General features: G+C 59.8%; 1 protein-coding gene across 5 annotated transcripts; it reads left to right on the top strand.

Annotated features, from left to right (window-relative positions):
* The first annotated feature begins 55 nt into the window (after positions 1–55).
* SLC2A11 (solute carrier family 2 member 11) lies at positions 56–14,824 on the top strand. Of its 5 annotated transcripts, none has more exons than XM_070385797.1 (12): positions 56–188; positions 3,630–3,728; positions 5,311–5,471; positions 8,731–8,855; positions 10,496–10,625; positions 11,089–11,237; positions 12,169–12,356; positions 12,469–12,579; positions 13,039–13,140; positions 13,244–13,319; positions 13,573–13,700; positions 13,943–14,282. In XM_070385797.1, exons 1-12 carry the CDS (start codon positions 168–170, stop codon positions 14,141–14,143), a joined length of 1,491 nt encoding a protein of 496 aa, XP_070241898.1. In that variant the 5' UTR covers positions 56–167; the 3' UTR covers positions 14,144–14,282. The 5 variants fall into 5 exon arrangements, with proteins under 5 accessions (XP_070241898.1, XP_070241895.1, XP_070241897.1 ...); XM_070385796.1 differs by having other exon boundaries at positions 95–376; XM_070385794.1 differs by having other exon boundaries at positions 13,573–14,824.
* Positions 14,825–16,036: the final 1,212 nt, after the last annotated feature.

The following is a 16,036-nucleotide window of genomic DNA, read 5'->3' as shown; positions in this document are numbered from 1 at the left end:
CCGGCCCAGTGGATCCGCTAGTTGCTCACCTCACAAAGTCCGCTGGACTGGACTCATCTTGTTTCCGGGGCCAGCGCGGCCTCGCACACAATGTATGCTTGGGCTGCAACCCGAGACCCGCTCTCCCATCCGGGTTCCTACTCCGCGGCTCTGCGGGAGACGGACAGATGAGAGCGCTCCGGAGACTGGTGGGTCGGCCTTTCATCCCTCCGAATCCTGCCCCTCCTCCGGGGGAAGGGCGGAGACACCTGGGCTGGAGGAGCGTGGGGATGTCCGCGCAGAATCAAGGGCTCGGCCTCAGAGTGCCCGGGGACGGGGCCCTCCCGGGGACAGGGGTCTCCCGGAACCTGACAGAGGGCGGGGGCGCCAGATGGAGGTGAGAGGCGGCCCCGAAGAGGGGCCGGAAGGGGCGGCGGCGGAGATCCAAAGAAGGGTGCGGCAGGGACCGGCAGCGGTCGGTCCGAAGGCCGCAGCGGAGCAATGCACGGGGAACCAGGGCCGGGATTTCGGGCGAGTCCGAGCTCGTTGATCAGAGCCGCCTGCCAAGACCTGCGGGGGGTGGAGGCAGGCTTTGTTGGGCGAGAAGTCCCCGGATCGGAGCTCCCTTCCGGTCTGCAGAGGTGGGCCCGGGCTGGTCTTCGCAGCTGCAGAAACGGGGGATGAGGATGCGCGCGAGCCGCCTCATCCCCAATATAGCCTCGGACCCTGGAGACCAGCTCGCGGGCCCCCTACCCCTCACTCCCTGTGCGCCTGCGCGCGCGTTAAGGTGCGCCTTGCCCCAGCCTTCGCAAGCGCCCACCGCACATTGGTCTCGCCTTCCCCTCGGGTCTGCTTCGGGCGAAGGTCTGGCTGGGGCGCAGGGTGCTGGACCTGTCCCCCACTAGCATCACTTAGGTTCTCGTGCGGGCCGGACAGCGCCCCCAGACTCAGCAGCCCCTGGCCACTGCACCCGCTCCTCTTCCTTTCCGGGGCCTGTTTCCCACCTTCGTCTCCTCCACGCTCCCCCTAAACTCCGTCTCCATTCACCTCCTGCTTCACCCAGGGAGCCAGGCATCCGGAAGCGCAGGTCCACAATGCCCCATCCCTGGGGGCTCCCCGCCAGGGCCAACCCCCGCGGAGTCCCTTCACACCCCTGCACGGCGCCTCCCCTCATCTCCTTGGTCTTCATGCGGGCGCCCCCCTCAACTCCGGGCGCCTTCCCTGAGCACACCCCAGACCCCGGCCCCTCCCCTTCCCCCTTCTCTCTCTGAGTGTCTGCAGCAGCTGACACTCTACGTGTTCTCCTTGCTCATTTGTTACTGCCTGTCACTCTCCCGCTGGAAGAAAAGTTCCGTGAGATCCCAGGTTTCATCTCTTTGGTTCACTGCTGTATCCCCAGCACCTAGAACCGTAGATTTATTGCCCAGAATGGGAAGGCAAGCCACCTTTACTCACTGAATGACTCCTCGCTACCATAGCTAATGTTTGAAGGCTTTCATGACCAGTCGCCGCAGGCCTAGGTGGTCTCCATGCACGGTCTCGGGGAATTAAGTAATTTATGCTGCCTTGGCAACCTGCCGGCCTCCTCCCTGCCAGGTGGGCTCAGTTCTCACCGGGTGACTTGCAGCTTCCTGTGGATCTGCGCACCCAGTGGGACTCTCACGGGCAGGCAGCCCATTAGGGAGCTTCCGCGTGACTCCATCGGGATCGGACTCCCGGGTTCCCACCTGGCTTCCCTCTGTGGCTTCCCGCTTGGGAGGAAGTCACTTAGCCTTATAGGAACTTGGCGGCCGGCCAGGGTGCCCGGCACAGAGCTGCCCGCAGACTGGTGGCAACATCCTCGGCAGGGTCCTGCCCTGGGAGCCTATTCCCCCACCTCCCCACCCCAGCGCAGTTTCTCACCATCTGGTAGAAGCAGATCTGTTTCCAGCCCTCCATCGCCCCTACCCGCCCCCCGTATCTGCCCCCCAGCTCAGTTCCTGGCTGGATCAGGCACTCGGTATTCCACAGATGAATGAGTAAGTAGCCTTCAGGTTCTGGAAATTTTTCACAAAGTCCTGAGCCAAACATCCTTCTGCCATGAAACTTGTATTTAAATATTTAAAAAGTTATAAATATGACACAGTACTTTATAGCTGGGTGACAATTTTCCAGAACATGAAAGGTAGTATAGAGTTATTGGGAAAAGATCAACAATCCGATTTTTGTACAGTTAACGCTTTGTGAGTGTCTCGTCAAACATCTGAGGGAAGCAGGTCACTGTTCTCTGGGAGAGTGGAGAACCTTCAGTGTGTACTGAGCTTTCAAAAGATTTAATGAGCATGTGTGTGCGTGTGTGCATGCTAAGTTGCTTCAGGCGTATCCGACTCTGTGCAACCCCACAGACTGTGGCTCACCAGGCTCCTCTGTCCATGGGATTCTCCAGGCAAGAATACTGGAGTGGATTGCCATGCCCTCCTCCAAGGAATTTTCCTGACCCAGGGATCGAACCCAGGTCTCCTGCATCTCCTGCAGTACATGCGAATTCTTTACCGCTGCGCCAGCAGGGAAGCCCCTTAATGAACATACTCTTTTGTAATCAAAAGGGACAAGACGGGGATGTCCCTGGTGGCCCAGCGGTTAAGACTTCACCTTCCAACGCAGGAGGTGCTGGTTTCATCCCTGGTCCTGGGAGCTAAGATCCACATGCCTCTCAGCCGAAAAAAAAAAAAAAACCCAAACATAAAACAGAAGCAATGTTGTAACAAATTTAATAAATACTTTAAAGAAATGACCCACACCAAAAAAATCTTTAAGTGGGGGGTGGGAGGGAGACTCAAGAGGAAGGGGATATAGGTATACTTAGAGCTGATTCACGCTGTTATGCAGCAGAAACCAACACAACATTGTAAGGCAATTATTCTCCAATTAAAAATAAATTTTAAAAAGTGTAAAAAAAATCTTAAAAAAAATTTATATATAAGAGGCAAACTCTAAATAGATGGTGAATCCCTAGGAAAGCTTACCAACCTAACGACGGGGCGTCAGGGCTCTGAGCCTCCTGGGGGTGCCCTGGGGAGTCGCCCGCCTGTCTAGGGGTGCTGCTCCAGGACGAGAAGATGCCCTCTTGCTGTACCAGCTGTGTGTGCCAGCTGCCCCCAGCCTGGAGGTTGTCACCAGCATCAGCGGGGCTCCGGCTGCTCTCTGCGGCTCAAGGTGCCTCCAGGTCCCCACACATGTGGGTCCACATGGCCCCTTCTCTTAACAGAGGGGGGTGCCCGGCCAGTCTGTGGAGAAGCTTCACAGAGCTTCACCCCCTGGGGCCCCAGCTCAGGGCGTTGTCCCCTGAGCCACAGCAGGCGTGCCCGGGGGCAGCTGGGCAAGGGTAGGGGTAGGGCACTGGGAATGGCTGTCCATCTCAGGAAAATGCCATCAGGGCCGAGGGGCAGTGGGATCCCGGGCTCAGAACAGAAGGCAGGGGACACCTCTGCTACCTGCTCCATGCTGTGTGACGGAGGCAACTTTCTCTGCCTCCGTTTCTTCATCTGCAAAGCGGGGACGTCACCACCGCCAGCTTCAGACAGATCGCCATGCTGGGACTGGTGGGCTGCAGCCCCGCGGAGGGAGGTGGGGGCTGCCGTCGGCCACTGGGTCCTCTTCTTTCTCCTCAGGCTCAGGGCAGGGTCCTGCTCCTGACCATCTGTGCGGCTGGTATTGGTGGAACTTTCCAGTTCGGCTACAACCTCTCCATTATCAATGCCCCGACCTTGGTACGTACCCTGAGTGCCCACTGTCACCACCCCAGCGTCAACAGCGGCCCACGTCACATCTTCAGGCCGCCATCCGCTTGGTGGAGCTTCCTCCCACGCCTCCACCTCCACTGGGCTGTTCCCCAGGCCCTGCGAGTTCAAATCCAGCTCTGCACTCTCCCCTGAAACTCACATGTGCTCCCGTGTCTCTGATGTCAGCAGACAATTCCCCCTGTGCCCCCAGGGAGGAGGTCCACCCTGACTCTGCCCTCCCTCCTGGAAAAACACAAAGTCCTTCCTGACTATCTCTGGCTTCCAGCCATTTTTCCTTGGGTCTCTGCCATGATCCTAGTTCAGACCCATCTTTCCTGCCTGGATCACTAGCCCCGCCTCCCCACTGGCCTCCCTGCCTTCAGCCTCTCCCCTTGTAGGTCCTCTCAAGTCCGATCAAACCACTGCCCTGCTCAGAAACCTTCTGTGACTCCCAGTGCCCATAGGAGTAAGGACAGACTCATCTACCTGAGGGCTTCCCTGGGGGTTCAGACGATAAAGAATCTGTCTGCACTACGGGAGACCCAGGTTCAATCCCTGAGTCAGGAAGATCTCCCGGAGAGGGGAATGCCAACACGCTCCACTCTTCTTAGCTGGAGAATTCCATGGACAGAGGAGCCTGGCGGGCTACAGTCCATGTGGTCTCAAAGAGTCAGACATGACTGAGAAACTAATACACACACACACACACACACACATCTACCTGAAGTCCAAGGGCCCCTGGGGTCCGAACTTGTCCACCTGTCTCCCGCCTTGATTCCCCCAACTCTGTGCCCAGAGCAGTTAAACACAGACCCCACCCCCCACCCCCGTGGGCCAAGCCCTCCCTGCCCCTCCTGCAGAAGCCCCTCAAGAGCCACCCAGATGCCATCACCTGCCTGAAGCCTTCCTTCAGCAAGCTCCCAGCTGGACTAAGCCTTCTGCTGGTCCCCTCTCAGGGTCCCATTGTCTCTGAGTCCCCAGCAAGCTCGCCAGGCCTGTGCCCATGCTCAGCGAGTGCCTGTGGAAAGGCAGCATCTCTCAGCCCCAGTGATAGAAGCCGCCTCTAACCCACCTGACTGAGAAGGTCATGTGTCCTGTCACACAGCTGGGGCTGCAGGAAAAAAGGTCCCAGGACGGAACTGGGGCCCTCCCATCCCTTTGGGGTTAGGGTTAGGGTGCAAGAGAGCAGCTGTCAGCGGACTCACTTCCCATCCAGGAATGGAGCCCGGGGGACAAACGCCCCTCCGGCCTCCTCTGATACCCTGCTGATGCTCGCCGACGGCCAAGTCGATCAGAAAGCTGGCCCGTGGGGGAGCCCGCTGATGTGGGCCAGGTGGGATTGGGGGAGAGACGGGGCTGATCCTGGGCTCGGAGGGGCCACATCGACACTGGCCGGCTCTGAGCTCCAGGATGGCACACTGCAGCAAAGACGGCACAGCGCGCCCGCACTCAGGGGAGTTCCGTCCCCCAACAACGGGCAGGGTGGCTGGGGAGGCTTCCTGCCCTGCGGAGGCAGGGCCTGGGGAAGAAGGCCTGTGGTGGGGGTGCTGACCAGCATCTGCATCCACAGTACGTTCAGGAATTCGCCAATGAGACGTGGCGGACGCGAACCGGCCAGCCGCTGCCCGACCACCTGGTCCTGCTCCTGTGGTCCCTCATCGTGTCCCTGTATCCCCTCGGGGGCCTCCTGGGAGCGCTGCTCGCCGGGCCCCTGGCCGTCACGCTGGGAAGGTGAGTGCTTCCCGGGACCCCAAGTGCCTCTCAACAAGGGGCAGCCTGGTCCATGGGCTGAGGGGTGGGGGCAGGTCACCCAGCAGGCCCAGGCCCGGGTCAGCTCTGCACCGGCCCCCGGCTCTGCCTGCCGTGTCACCGAGAAGCCCACATTTCCCGGGGACGTGGTAGAGGGAAGAGTCCGTGCTGGGAGGGAGAGAGGACCCACGTCTGACAGCGGAACGCAGCGCAGCGCAGCACAATGCTCAGCAGGGTCCAGGCCTCTCTGCCCATCACCAACTCCCGGCATCTGTGCAAACTCATGTCCATCGAGTCAGTGATGCCGTCCAACCATCTCATCCTCTGTTGCCCCCTTCTCCTCTCGCCTTCAACTTTTCCCAGCATCAGGGTCTTTCCCAATGAGTCAACTCTTCGCATCAGGTGGCCAAAGTATTGGAGTTTCAGCTTCAGCATCAGTCCTTCCAAAGAACACCCAGGACTGATCTCCTTTAGGATGGACTGGTTGGATCTCCTTGCAGTCCAAGGGACTCTGAAGACTGAGTCTTCTCCAACACCACAGTTCAAAAGCATCGATTCCTCGGCGCCCAGCCTTCCTTATGGTCCAACTCTCACGTCCACACATGACTCGTGGAAAGACCACGGGTTTGACTAGACGTGACCATGAACAGGTGCTTTCTCCCCGAGGCCCCCTTTGTAGCCACCTGAGGCAGTTCTTGGGTCGAAAGCAGGAGACTGACTGAGGAATGGAACACTGTGAGAGCACAGAGGGCCCTGAGGCAGCTCACCGGATGGAAGGAGGTGCTCAGAAGCCTGGCCTGGGGAGGGCGGGCCTGCAGCCTGGGCTCTCCTGGAGGGGTTGGGGCGGGGGTCACCTTGAGCGCATCAGCTCCAGCCACACTCCGACTGCAGCGTCTGCACTCGGGCTCAGAGTCCTGGGAGACAGCTTGTTACTGGCCGAGACGGCGGGAGAGAAGGCAGGCCAGGCTCCCACCATCCCCTCCTTGGCTGGCCGCCCAGCACCCGTCAGCACCAGTCTCCTGTATCTTCGGCTCCCCACGTGTGCCGCCTCACGGTACCCAGTCCCGCCCTTCCTGAGCCCGCCCAGGGCACTGCCTCGCCACAGCCACCAGCGCCGACACAACCGAGCTGAGCTGCCCGCACGCGGGGTTTCCACGAGGCAGCCAGCGTGCCAGCCCTGCAGCCCTCTCAATATCCTGCCATCTACACGCTGACGGTAAACTTAACTGCCCTCAAGACCTCTCACGGCAAGAGAGACCAAGAAAGAGAACAGACAGACTAATCGAGGGAAAGGAAGCTAACGGGTGAACTTAGTTTAGAGCACAGGACCCCGAGCCTTGGAAACAAGGGAGGGCTCTGCTCCGGGGTTTTGGAGCCGCTCACGCTGTCGCCCGCCTCGCTGACGTCCATGCTTCGGTCTCCCAGTCCGGTATCGGGTCAGTGCTTCCAGGGGCTGCAGCTCTTTGCCCACCAGGGTGACCCCAGTCTTTGCGCTGAGTGGATGCCACAGTCCTGCAGGCCTGGGTCCTTTAGCAGGCTCTACCCTCTGAGGACACCAGCTTCTGCACCACAAGGCTCCTGAGATGACGCCGGGTGCCGTGGGCTCTCATCCGCCGTTACTGAGGTAGCCTGCACTGTCAGAAGCAGAAGTGCACAGGACGGCGTGTATTTAACAGAAGCATCAACTGCAAGCAACAGAAAACCAGGACTCAGCTGGCTAAAACAACAGCCAGACCCCCAGTCTGATGTTTCTCCGCTACCAGGGCAAGGCGACCAGTCAGGAGTTATTTCAGGTTAAGAAGATAATGCTCTTGCCTGGAAAGTCCCATGGATGGAGGAGCCTGGTGGGCTGCAGTCCATGGGGTCTCGAAGAGTCGGACACGACTGAGCGACTTCCCTTTCACTTTTCACTTTCACGCATTGGAGAAGGAAATGGCAACCCACTCCAGTGTTCTTGCCTGGAGAATCCCAGGGACGGGGGAGCCTGGTGGGCTGCCGTCTATGGGGTCGCACAGAGTCGGACACGACTGAAGCGACTTAGCAGCAGCAGAAGATAATTCACTGAAGTTGTGGCTTTGCTCCAAAGTCCAAGGTCTTGCATTCTGATTCTCTGGAGGCACTCTCAGCACTACAGTCTTCCCAGTCTAAAGGGTCAAAGGGCAGAGCATCTGGCAGTTGGTCTGGACCCAGTAGAAAACACTCCCCTCACAGGACCCAGGTTTGCAGATCACCCAGGTTTGCAGATCACCCGGGGTAGGTGTCAGATCACGACACTCACCGTGGAACGGGCTGCCTCCAAACTGGAAAGAAGAGATTTTCCCATCCTTTTCTTTTTTTTGAATTACAAGCCACTTCTGGCCCGTTTCCCCAATCAGGACCTGAGCTGCAGGATCTCCTGCCAGCTCTCCTGGTGACCTCAGGATGGCGCCTCCGAGCGCAGTGTCAGGAGCCCAGAGCTGAGGCCTCCTGTCGGAGGAGCCGCCGCCGTGCCCAGTGCCCCCTGCCCAGTTTGGCAGTCTGTCCTGCCGAACCAGCTGGGCAGGGGCCGTCCAGATGTCCTGTTCTGGGCAGTGACTGTAATGAATGGAGGACACGGGAGGTTACCTGGCTTCCTTTCCTTTCCTTGCCAGGGTTTCACTGGGTCTGAGGAATCAGGTATTAGGCACTTGGCTTTACAAAGGACTTTGAGGAGAGCGGTGCTCAGTCTGTAGGGATAAACCCATAAAATATGAGTTCTGTCCATTCAAGCTGTGGTGGAGGCAGAAAGGAGAGTAATCTAGGGGTATACTGGAGACGTGGGGCTTCCCTGGTAGCTCAGATGGAAGAATCTGCCTGCAGCGCGGAAGACTAGGGTTCAATCCCTGGGTTGGGAAAATGCCCTGGAGGAGGGCATGGCAACCCACTCCAGTACTCTTGCCTAAAGAATCCCATGGACAGAGGGGCCTGGCGGGCCACAATCCACGGGGTTGCAAAGAGTCAGACACGACTGAAGCAACTTAGCAGGCACCACTGGGGCTGGGGGTGGGGGTTGGCCCCTGGGGGCATCCCATGGGCGACCCCAGCTGCAGTGGCCGGCATCACTTCTGTGCAGGCAACTCACACCACACACACACACACACACACACACACACACGGGCGTGATCAGGGCTGGCTGTGGATGCAGGGAAGGGTCCCTGGGCGGGGGGGGGTCATCCTTGGCACTGAACCTGAGCCTGCCTCGCCTGTGTTCCGCTTCCCCAAGGAAGAAGTCCCTGCTGGTGAACAACGTCTTCGTGCTGGCCGCCGCAGCACTGTTTGGCTTCAGCCGCAGAGCAGGCTCCTTCGAGATGATCATGCTGGGAAGACTGCTCGTGGGCATCAGTGCAGGTACGGAGTGGGCCTGGGGGTCCCCTTTCCTTCCCGTTGCTCCTTATTCCTTTCACTCATTGATCTCTTTTCCAGGCGTGCTTGACTTAGTCATGATTTATCTTAAAAGGCTCATATAACTAGACAGCTGAAGTGGATCTAGAAAAAATGGAAACACTCTGTAGGGCTGGGAGGACAGACATCCCCAGAAGGCTAAGCCGGGGGCTTCCTGGCGGTCAAAGTGGAGAGGCATGTAAGAGGAGACCTCTGGTCATCCCTACAGAAGCCGAGGAGCCTGCCAGGGACCTGGGGCTCCTGCAGGGGTGGGGGGTGGAGCAGAATCTTGAGCGTGTCCACCTGGGCTTTTAGGGGCGCCATCATCAGTCCCCTTGACACCCTACTGTGTATACAGCCGGGTGCCGATGTCCTTACTAGGCGTCTGTTCCTGTGACACAACGCGCTCCACAATTCAATGGCTTAAAGCCAGCAACGCTGATTCACTCACGGTTTCTAGGGGTGAGGAACCCAGAGTGTCTTAGCTGGGGGGTCCCGACTTGGGGCTGCTCGGGAGGCTGTGACGTGCCAGGCGGGGCTGTGGTGAGCTGAGGTTTGGCCGTGGCTGCTGGGCCTGCTGCTGAGATGCTGTCCCCCTGTGTGCTGTTTCCCGGGAGCTGCGCTCCCAGCCTGCGTGGGTCTCCCAGCAGGGCTGCTGAGTGTCCGCACAGCATGGCAGCTGGCTTCCTCCAGGGGAAGTGATGGGTGACAGAGAGCCTGTGTGTGTGTGTGTGTGTGTGTGTGTGTGTGTGTGTGGTGTGCGCACACGCCTGTGTGTGTGCATGCCTGTGTGTGTGTGTGTGTGTGTGTGTGTGTCGCGTGCGCGCGCGCGCGCGCCCACCTGTGTGTGGGCCCGTGAGGAGCGAGTCCCGGGAGGCTTATGGCCTGATCTCAGGAGTCACACACCATCCGCTTTGCCACAAAGCGAGTCACTAACAACAGCCCACACTCAGGGACCTCAGGGACAGAGGGGCCAGGTCAGACGGTGCCTCTGTGCCCCAAGTTCCTAGCACAGAAGGAACCCCTCCCTCAGTGTCTGCAGGAAGAGCGAGGGTACCTCTGAGAATTTCTGGCCATCAGCGCAACCCTGCTCCTCTCAGCTCCCCCAGCCAGTGCTCAGAGAGGCAGGGCCTTGTCACGGCCTGTTTCCCCGACCTGAGGGCAGGGAGGGGCTGCAAGAACCCTGCAGGAGCGCTCCAGCCCTGTTCCGTGTTCCCTGGGCAGATGAATGGTGCCTGGGCACAGCCAGCTGTCACCCTCTGGGGTGGGCGGCAGGTGGGGGGGGCAGCGCCTGCCCGTCCCAGTGCCCCACAGGGTGCTTGGGCACCAGATGCCTCCCTGGGGCAGGTGGGAGGGGGACAGCCTACAGCTGATGGGTGCCGGCTCCCTCCTGCCCCTCCCACTCCCCAAGGGTGACCAGGGCTTCTCTTCCAGGAGTACTGTGGGAGGACTGGAGTCTTGCCTGCCCGACAGCAGGGAGGGGCGGGGGGGGAAGCCCCACAGGGCTCAGGCTGAGGGAGCAGCACTCGGGCCGTGGATGGGAAGCCAGGGCGCCAACGGGGGCGGGGGAGCCCGCCCCGCCACTGACTGTCACCCTGCACGGCCAGGTGTAGGCATGAACATCCAGCCCATGTACCTGGGGGAGAGTGCCCCCAAGGAGCTCCGAGGGGCCGTGGCCATGACCTCTGCCATCTTCACCGCCCTGGGGCTCGTGATGGGTCAGGTGGTCGGACTCAGGTACACGCCCCCCCACACACTGAGTGGTTAAGGGGCAGCCTAAACCTCCCCCACCCCAAGTAGGTTCAGACACGGCTTCCTTGAACGAAGGCGTTGAAAGCCGTCCATGGGCTTCTGGCCAGCGTGCTGCCTGTCAGCCTCTTCCAGCCCCGAAGGACCAGGCAGCAGGGACAAGTCTAGACAGAGGACGGGGCAAGTTTGGGCTTTGAAAGGGAGCGTGTGCTGTTTGTCCCAGAAAAGAGAGGCAAGGGCAGAACCTGGTGCCCTGGGGAGGGCCCTGGAGAGAGGAGTCGCCAGGGATAAGGGGAGGCCATGGCCCTGCCCTGCCATGAGTCCCTAGCTGGGTGTCCGACCCAGAGCTGGCTAGGAGGAGGCACAGGGGAACGGGGACGCTGCCCTCGGGCGCGGGAGGCAACAGGGCTCTGGCCAGGCGGCGCTGGCCCAGCGTCTCCTGTCTCCCCAGGGAGCTCCTGGGTGGCCCGCAGGCCTGGCCCCTGCTGCTGGCCAGCTGCCTGGTGCCCGGGGTGCTCCAGCTGGCCTCCCTGCCCCTGCTCCCCGAAAGCCCGCGTTACCTGCTCATTGACTGTGGAGACCCTGCAGCCTGTCGGGCAGGTGAGCCTCTGGCTTGGGCCCCCGGACCACGCTTGGCCATGGGGCACATGTGGCCAGAGCATGTGGGTCCTCCTTTCTCACGTAGGAAAAGCTGTTGCTCTCTCTGCGCCTTAATTTCATGATCCATCCGTCCCTTCGACGCTCTTTATCAGGGGCCTGTCCTGAGTGGCAGGGCAGTGGGAGGGAACAGACCCAGCCCCTGCCATCTGGGAAACCCCAGCAGGGTGTGAAGAAAGAGCCCGCCACCCCCCCACAGGCAAGATGATGAAACCCCGAGCAAGGGCTCAAGGGCCTAATGCCAGCTAGACTGGTGGGCTCACCTGCTAGCCAAGGCCACAGTAAGGATGCCCAAGGAACAATCCCCAAACCTCCAGCTTAAAACAGCAATCCTTTACGACGGCGTCCTCTACTCATTCACTTGCTGGCTGGGCTGCACGACCCTGCTGATTTCAGGGTCAGCGGGGGACCAGCCAGTCCAGCCTGCTTTTGCTGGCAGTTTTGCTCATCTTGGTCACTGTCGAAGGTCAGCGGGGCATCGGCTGATCTAGGACCGTCCCAGCTGGGCTAACCCTGCGGCCTTGAGCGAGTCAGGGGGTAGAGCCAAGGGGCGGTGCACACATGCCCACTTGGTGGGAGCAGCTGCCAAATCCCGCAACCCCAGGGGCTGCGTGGGCACGGGGACCCCTGGAGAGCCGGGGGCGGCAGTGGCAACCGGCCACAACTGTGTCCTGTGTGAGGCACCCGCAGACCACCCGGGTTCTTAAAGCCTTCCTAGTCCGTGGGGCTGTGAAGTGACCCGGAGCGGGGTTTGGGGAGCTCACTATGGGGGCCATCTAGACGCTGGGAACTCAGCCCAGTGCCCTCTGCCCCTCCTCCTCCCCGGTCCCTCCCCTACCCCATCCTTCCCCTCCCCTCCCCTCTCCCTCCCCAGCGCTGCGGCGGCTGCGGGGCCCCGCGGACCTGGCCGGGGAGCTGGCCGAGCTGGAGCAGGAGCGTGCCGTCTGCCGGGGCGGGCGCGCGCGGCGCCCGTGGGAGCTGTTCCGGGAGCGCGCGCTGCGGCGGCAGGTGGCCAGCCTGGTGGTGCTGGGCGGAGCCATGGAGCTGTGCGGGAACGACGCGGTGAGACGGCCGCGCGGGGCCGGGGAATGCGAGCGGGCGGGGAAGGCGGGGAGCCGGCGCGCTGCGGCCGGGCGTGATGGGAGCGGGCGCGCAGCGGCCCCTCTCCTCGCAGATTTACGCCTACGCGTCGGCCGTGTTCAGCCAGGCAGGGATCCCGCAGGACAAGATCCAGTACGCGGCCATCGGGACCGGGGGCTGCGAGCTGCTGGCGACGCTGCTCAGCGTGAGTCTGCTGGGGCTGACCCCCAGCGCCTAGCCCTGCGGCAGACTCTCGGGGTGCTCACCTTGGGGATGCCGACCGTCGGGGTGCTCACCTTGGGGGTGCAGCCTGTCGGGGTGGAGACCCTCGGGGAGCTAAGGCTCCAGGCACCACAGGCCTCCAAGCTAAGGCACTTCCACTTCAGGTTTCTGTGTTAAAATGCAGGGAGCGAGCGAGCATTTATTGAGCACCTACTGTTTGCCAGTTGCTCACACCGCCATTTTGAGATGGAGAAACCCAATGGGTATTGAGTGATCGCGACCCTCTGCGAAATTAATAATGTCTTAATCCACGAAGTGGCAAGCCGCGCCCACCGCCCTCCCCAGCTTCTGCATGATGCCCCTGCCCACTGCGGGCCGGCGGCCTAGGGGACCTTAACCGGGGCTGCAGCGGTGAGTCAGCCAGGGCTCCTTCCCTTCGCAGTGCCTGGTGATTGAGAGGGCGGGCCGGCGGGTGCTGCTGACGGGGGGCTACGGCCTGATGACCTGCTGGGGGAGCGTCTTCACGGTGGCCCTTTGCCTCCAGGTAGCTGGGCCCTTTGGCATGGCGGGTTAGGGCGTGGGGGTGGGGTGGGGGAGGCTGGGCCCCGCCCACTTTCCCTTCACCGCTCCCCCTGCCCCTCCCGCAGGGCTCCTTCTCCTGGATGGCCTACCTGGCCATGGCCTGCATCTTCGCCTTCATCCTCAGCTTTGGCATCGGCCCTGGTGAGTTGGGGCCCCGGGGGCTCCCTCCTCTGGGCCTGGCTGAAGGACCAGGGGTGTCTGGGTGAAGGATGGGTGGGTGTGCCTAACCCTGACACCCTCACCCCTGCCTGGTACAGGCTTCTGGGAGGGCGTGGCTGGAGGAAGGCTGGGGGGGCCCACTTTCTTGTCGGGGGCGGGTGGGGGGGGGCCAAGGTGGGGGTAGGCAGGCCAGGGAGCCCTGACTGGCAGCCCCCGTCCCTACTCCCTCTTCCAGCCGGAGTGACGGGGATCCTGGCCACGGAGCTGTTTGACCAGATGGCCCGGCCTGCTGCCTATATGGTCTGTGGGGCGCTCATGTGGACCATGCTCTTCCTGGTGGGGCTGGTGTTCCCCTTCATCATGGTAGGCCTGCCTGCCCCTGCCCCCCCGGGAGCGGGGGGCGGCCTGCCTTTGTTTTGTCCCTGTCAGTGTGAGAACCCCCCGCCCCGGGGAGGCTCCATCCATCCAGGGAGTGTGACCCTGAATGGGGATGGGGCTCACCTGAGCCAAGAGGGCGGAGGCCCTCACGGGGCCTGTGCTGGGGCCTCCGCTGAGGCGGGGGCTCCGTGGGCCACAGCAGGCCTCGGGTCTCTTGCAACCCCCAGGAGGGCTTGTCACACTTCATCTACGTGCCGTTCCTCTGTGTCTGCGTCTGCGCGGCTGTGTACTCGGGCATCTTCCTCCCCGAGACCAGAGGCAAGAGCTTCATGGAGATATCGGAGGAGCTGCACAGACTCAACTTCCCCGGGAGGAGCCGAGGCCCGGCGTGGGCTGGCCCCGAGGTCGTCCGGTCCACGGAGCTGTAGCTCGGCCAGCACGGCGGGCCGGCCCCGGGCTCTCCCCCTCCTGTGGAGCCCTCGGTGTGCAGGCCAGGTGCTCAGCCTCAAAGAGACGGTTTCGGGGGCCTCTCGGCGCCCCGTGTCTGGAGGCTGTCTGCAGGAAAGCAGCAATGACAAACTCAGAGAAACGCAGGCGAAGAAAATACAGCTTGTGAAGCCTTTGAGAGGGGCGTGGCCACGAAAGGATTTTCTGAGGAGTTGATTTTTTTTTAATCAAGTTTTTTGAGGTGTAATTTACATACAATAAAGTGAATCCACAGTAAGTGTACATCCGGTGAGTTTTGACAGGTGTGCATACCTGCGAACCACGACCACGACCAAGGGAGACCGCTCACCCATCCCTCCTGCCTCTTTGTAATCAGTACCCCCCACCCCAACCTCGGACCTGCCTTCTGTCACTGGCTGTTCCTTTTCAGACAGTTCGATAAAACTCCACGCCGTGTGTGTATGCGTCTGTGTTTGGTCTTGCTCCAGATAAAGGCTTTGAGGTTCACGCATGTTGTTGCGTGTATTCGCACATACCCCTTTGTGTGGCTGAGTAGCATCTCGCTGTATGGATGTACCATAATTTGGTAACCCATTTCCCTGTTTGTGGACTTTTGGATTGTTTTTCATTGTTGGCCACGATGAATAAACCTGCTGTGAACATTCCTGCACAAGTTGTGTAGACATGTGCCTTCATTTCTTTTGGGTAAATGAATTGCTGAGTTTAATAACGAATGCATGCTTACCTGTAGAAGAAACTTTTCCAGGGTGATGATACCATTTTACATTCCCACCAGCCGTCCACGAGACTTCTCGAGTCTCCAAGTCCTCCTCAGCACTTGGCATCTTCAGTCCCTTCAATCCAGCCATCCCACTGACTGTAGTGGCACCTCGTGGTGAGCATCTTTTTATGTACTAATACAAATGGCACGCCATTCACAGATCTCCTTTGGTGAAGAATCTGTTCAAATCTTTTGCCCATTATTTAAAACAAAAAAAATATTTTTTTGAGCAGTTTTAATTTGACAGCAAAATGGAGAGGAAAGTACAGGCATTTCCCGTGTGCCCCCGGCCCCCACACATGCACAGCCCCTCTCATCAGTGTTCCCCACCAGAGCGGATGTCTGTCACAACGCACAACCCTATGTTGCCGCCTCATTATTATCCAAAGTCCACGGTTTACACTGGGGTTTTCTCCTCAGCATTTTGCATGCTAATTTTTAGCTACTTTTCCATGCTAATATTTTCCATGCTGATTTCCTCTGCTGTACATGCTGTGGGTCTACACAGGTGTATGGTGACGTGCATCCACTCTCTGCTCTGTGTGGTCATCCCTTTCCTGCGCTGCGCACCCCGTCGATCACTGATCTTTTTACAGTCTACAGTGGTCTCCAGAACGTCAAATAGTTGGAATCCTGCAGTTATGCGGCCTTTGCAGATTGGGTTCCTTCACTTAGTAATGTGCATTTAAGTTTCTTTCCTGTCTTTTTATAGCTTTTAAAAGTTCGTTTCTTTTTGCACTGAGTAAAATTCCACTGTCCGGATGTCCCACAGTTCATTTTTGGTTGCTTTTGGAAATTATGAGTGAAGTAGCTACACGCATCCATGCGCAGGTTTTTGTGTGGACATACATTTTGATCCTTTGGGTCAATACGAAGAAGCATGATTGCTGGGTCATAGAGCAAGAGTCTCTTGAGCTTTGTAAGAACCCGCTAAATGCTCTTCTGAAGTGACCATGCCGTTCTAATTCCCATCAGCAGCGAGGGGAGCGTTGCGCCACACCCTCACCAACATTCGGAATTGTCAGTGTTCCGGATCCTGGCCGTTCTGTTTGTTAATAACTGTGCGGGTGGCATTCTGCTGTGGTTTGCACTT

Source organism: Bos mutus, chromosome 17 (assembly GCF_027580195.1).
Source record: "Bos mutus isolate GX-2022 chromosome 17, NWIPB_WYAK_1.1, whole genome shotgun sequence".
NCBI lineage: Eukaryota > Metazoa > Chordata > Mammalia > Artiodactyla > Bovidae > Bos > Bos mutus.
The sequence above is the reverse complement of the archived record's forward strand: the minus strand, read 5'-3'. Positions and strand labels throughout refer to the sequence as shown.

Bases quoted from the DNA above. Each gene is read 5' to 3' on its own strand.
- SLC2A11 (XM_070385793.1), top strand. From the start codon at position 95: ATGCTTGGGCTGCAACCCGAGACCCGCTCTCCCATCCGGGTTCCTACT. The intron at 377-3,629 runs GTGAGAGGCGGC...CTTTCTCCTCAG, and splicing joins GGCGGGGGCGCCAGATGGAG to GCTCAGGGCAGGGTCCTGCT. The intron at 12,580-13,038 runs GTGAGTCTGCTG...TTCCCTTCGCAG, and splicing joins TGCTGGCGACGCTGCTCAGC to TGCCTGGTGATTGAGAGGGC.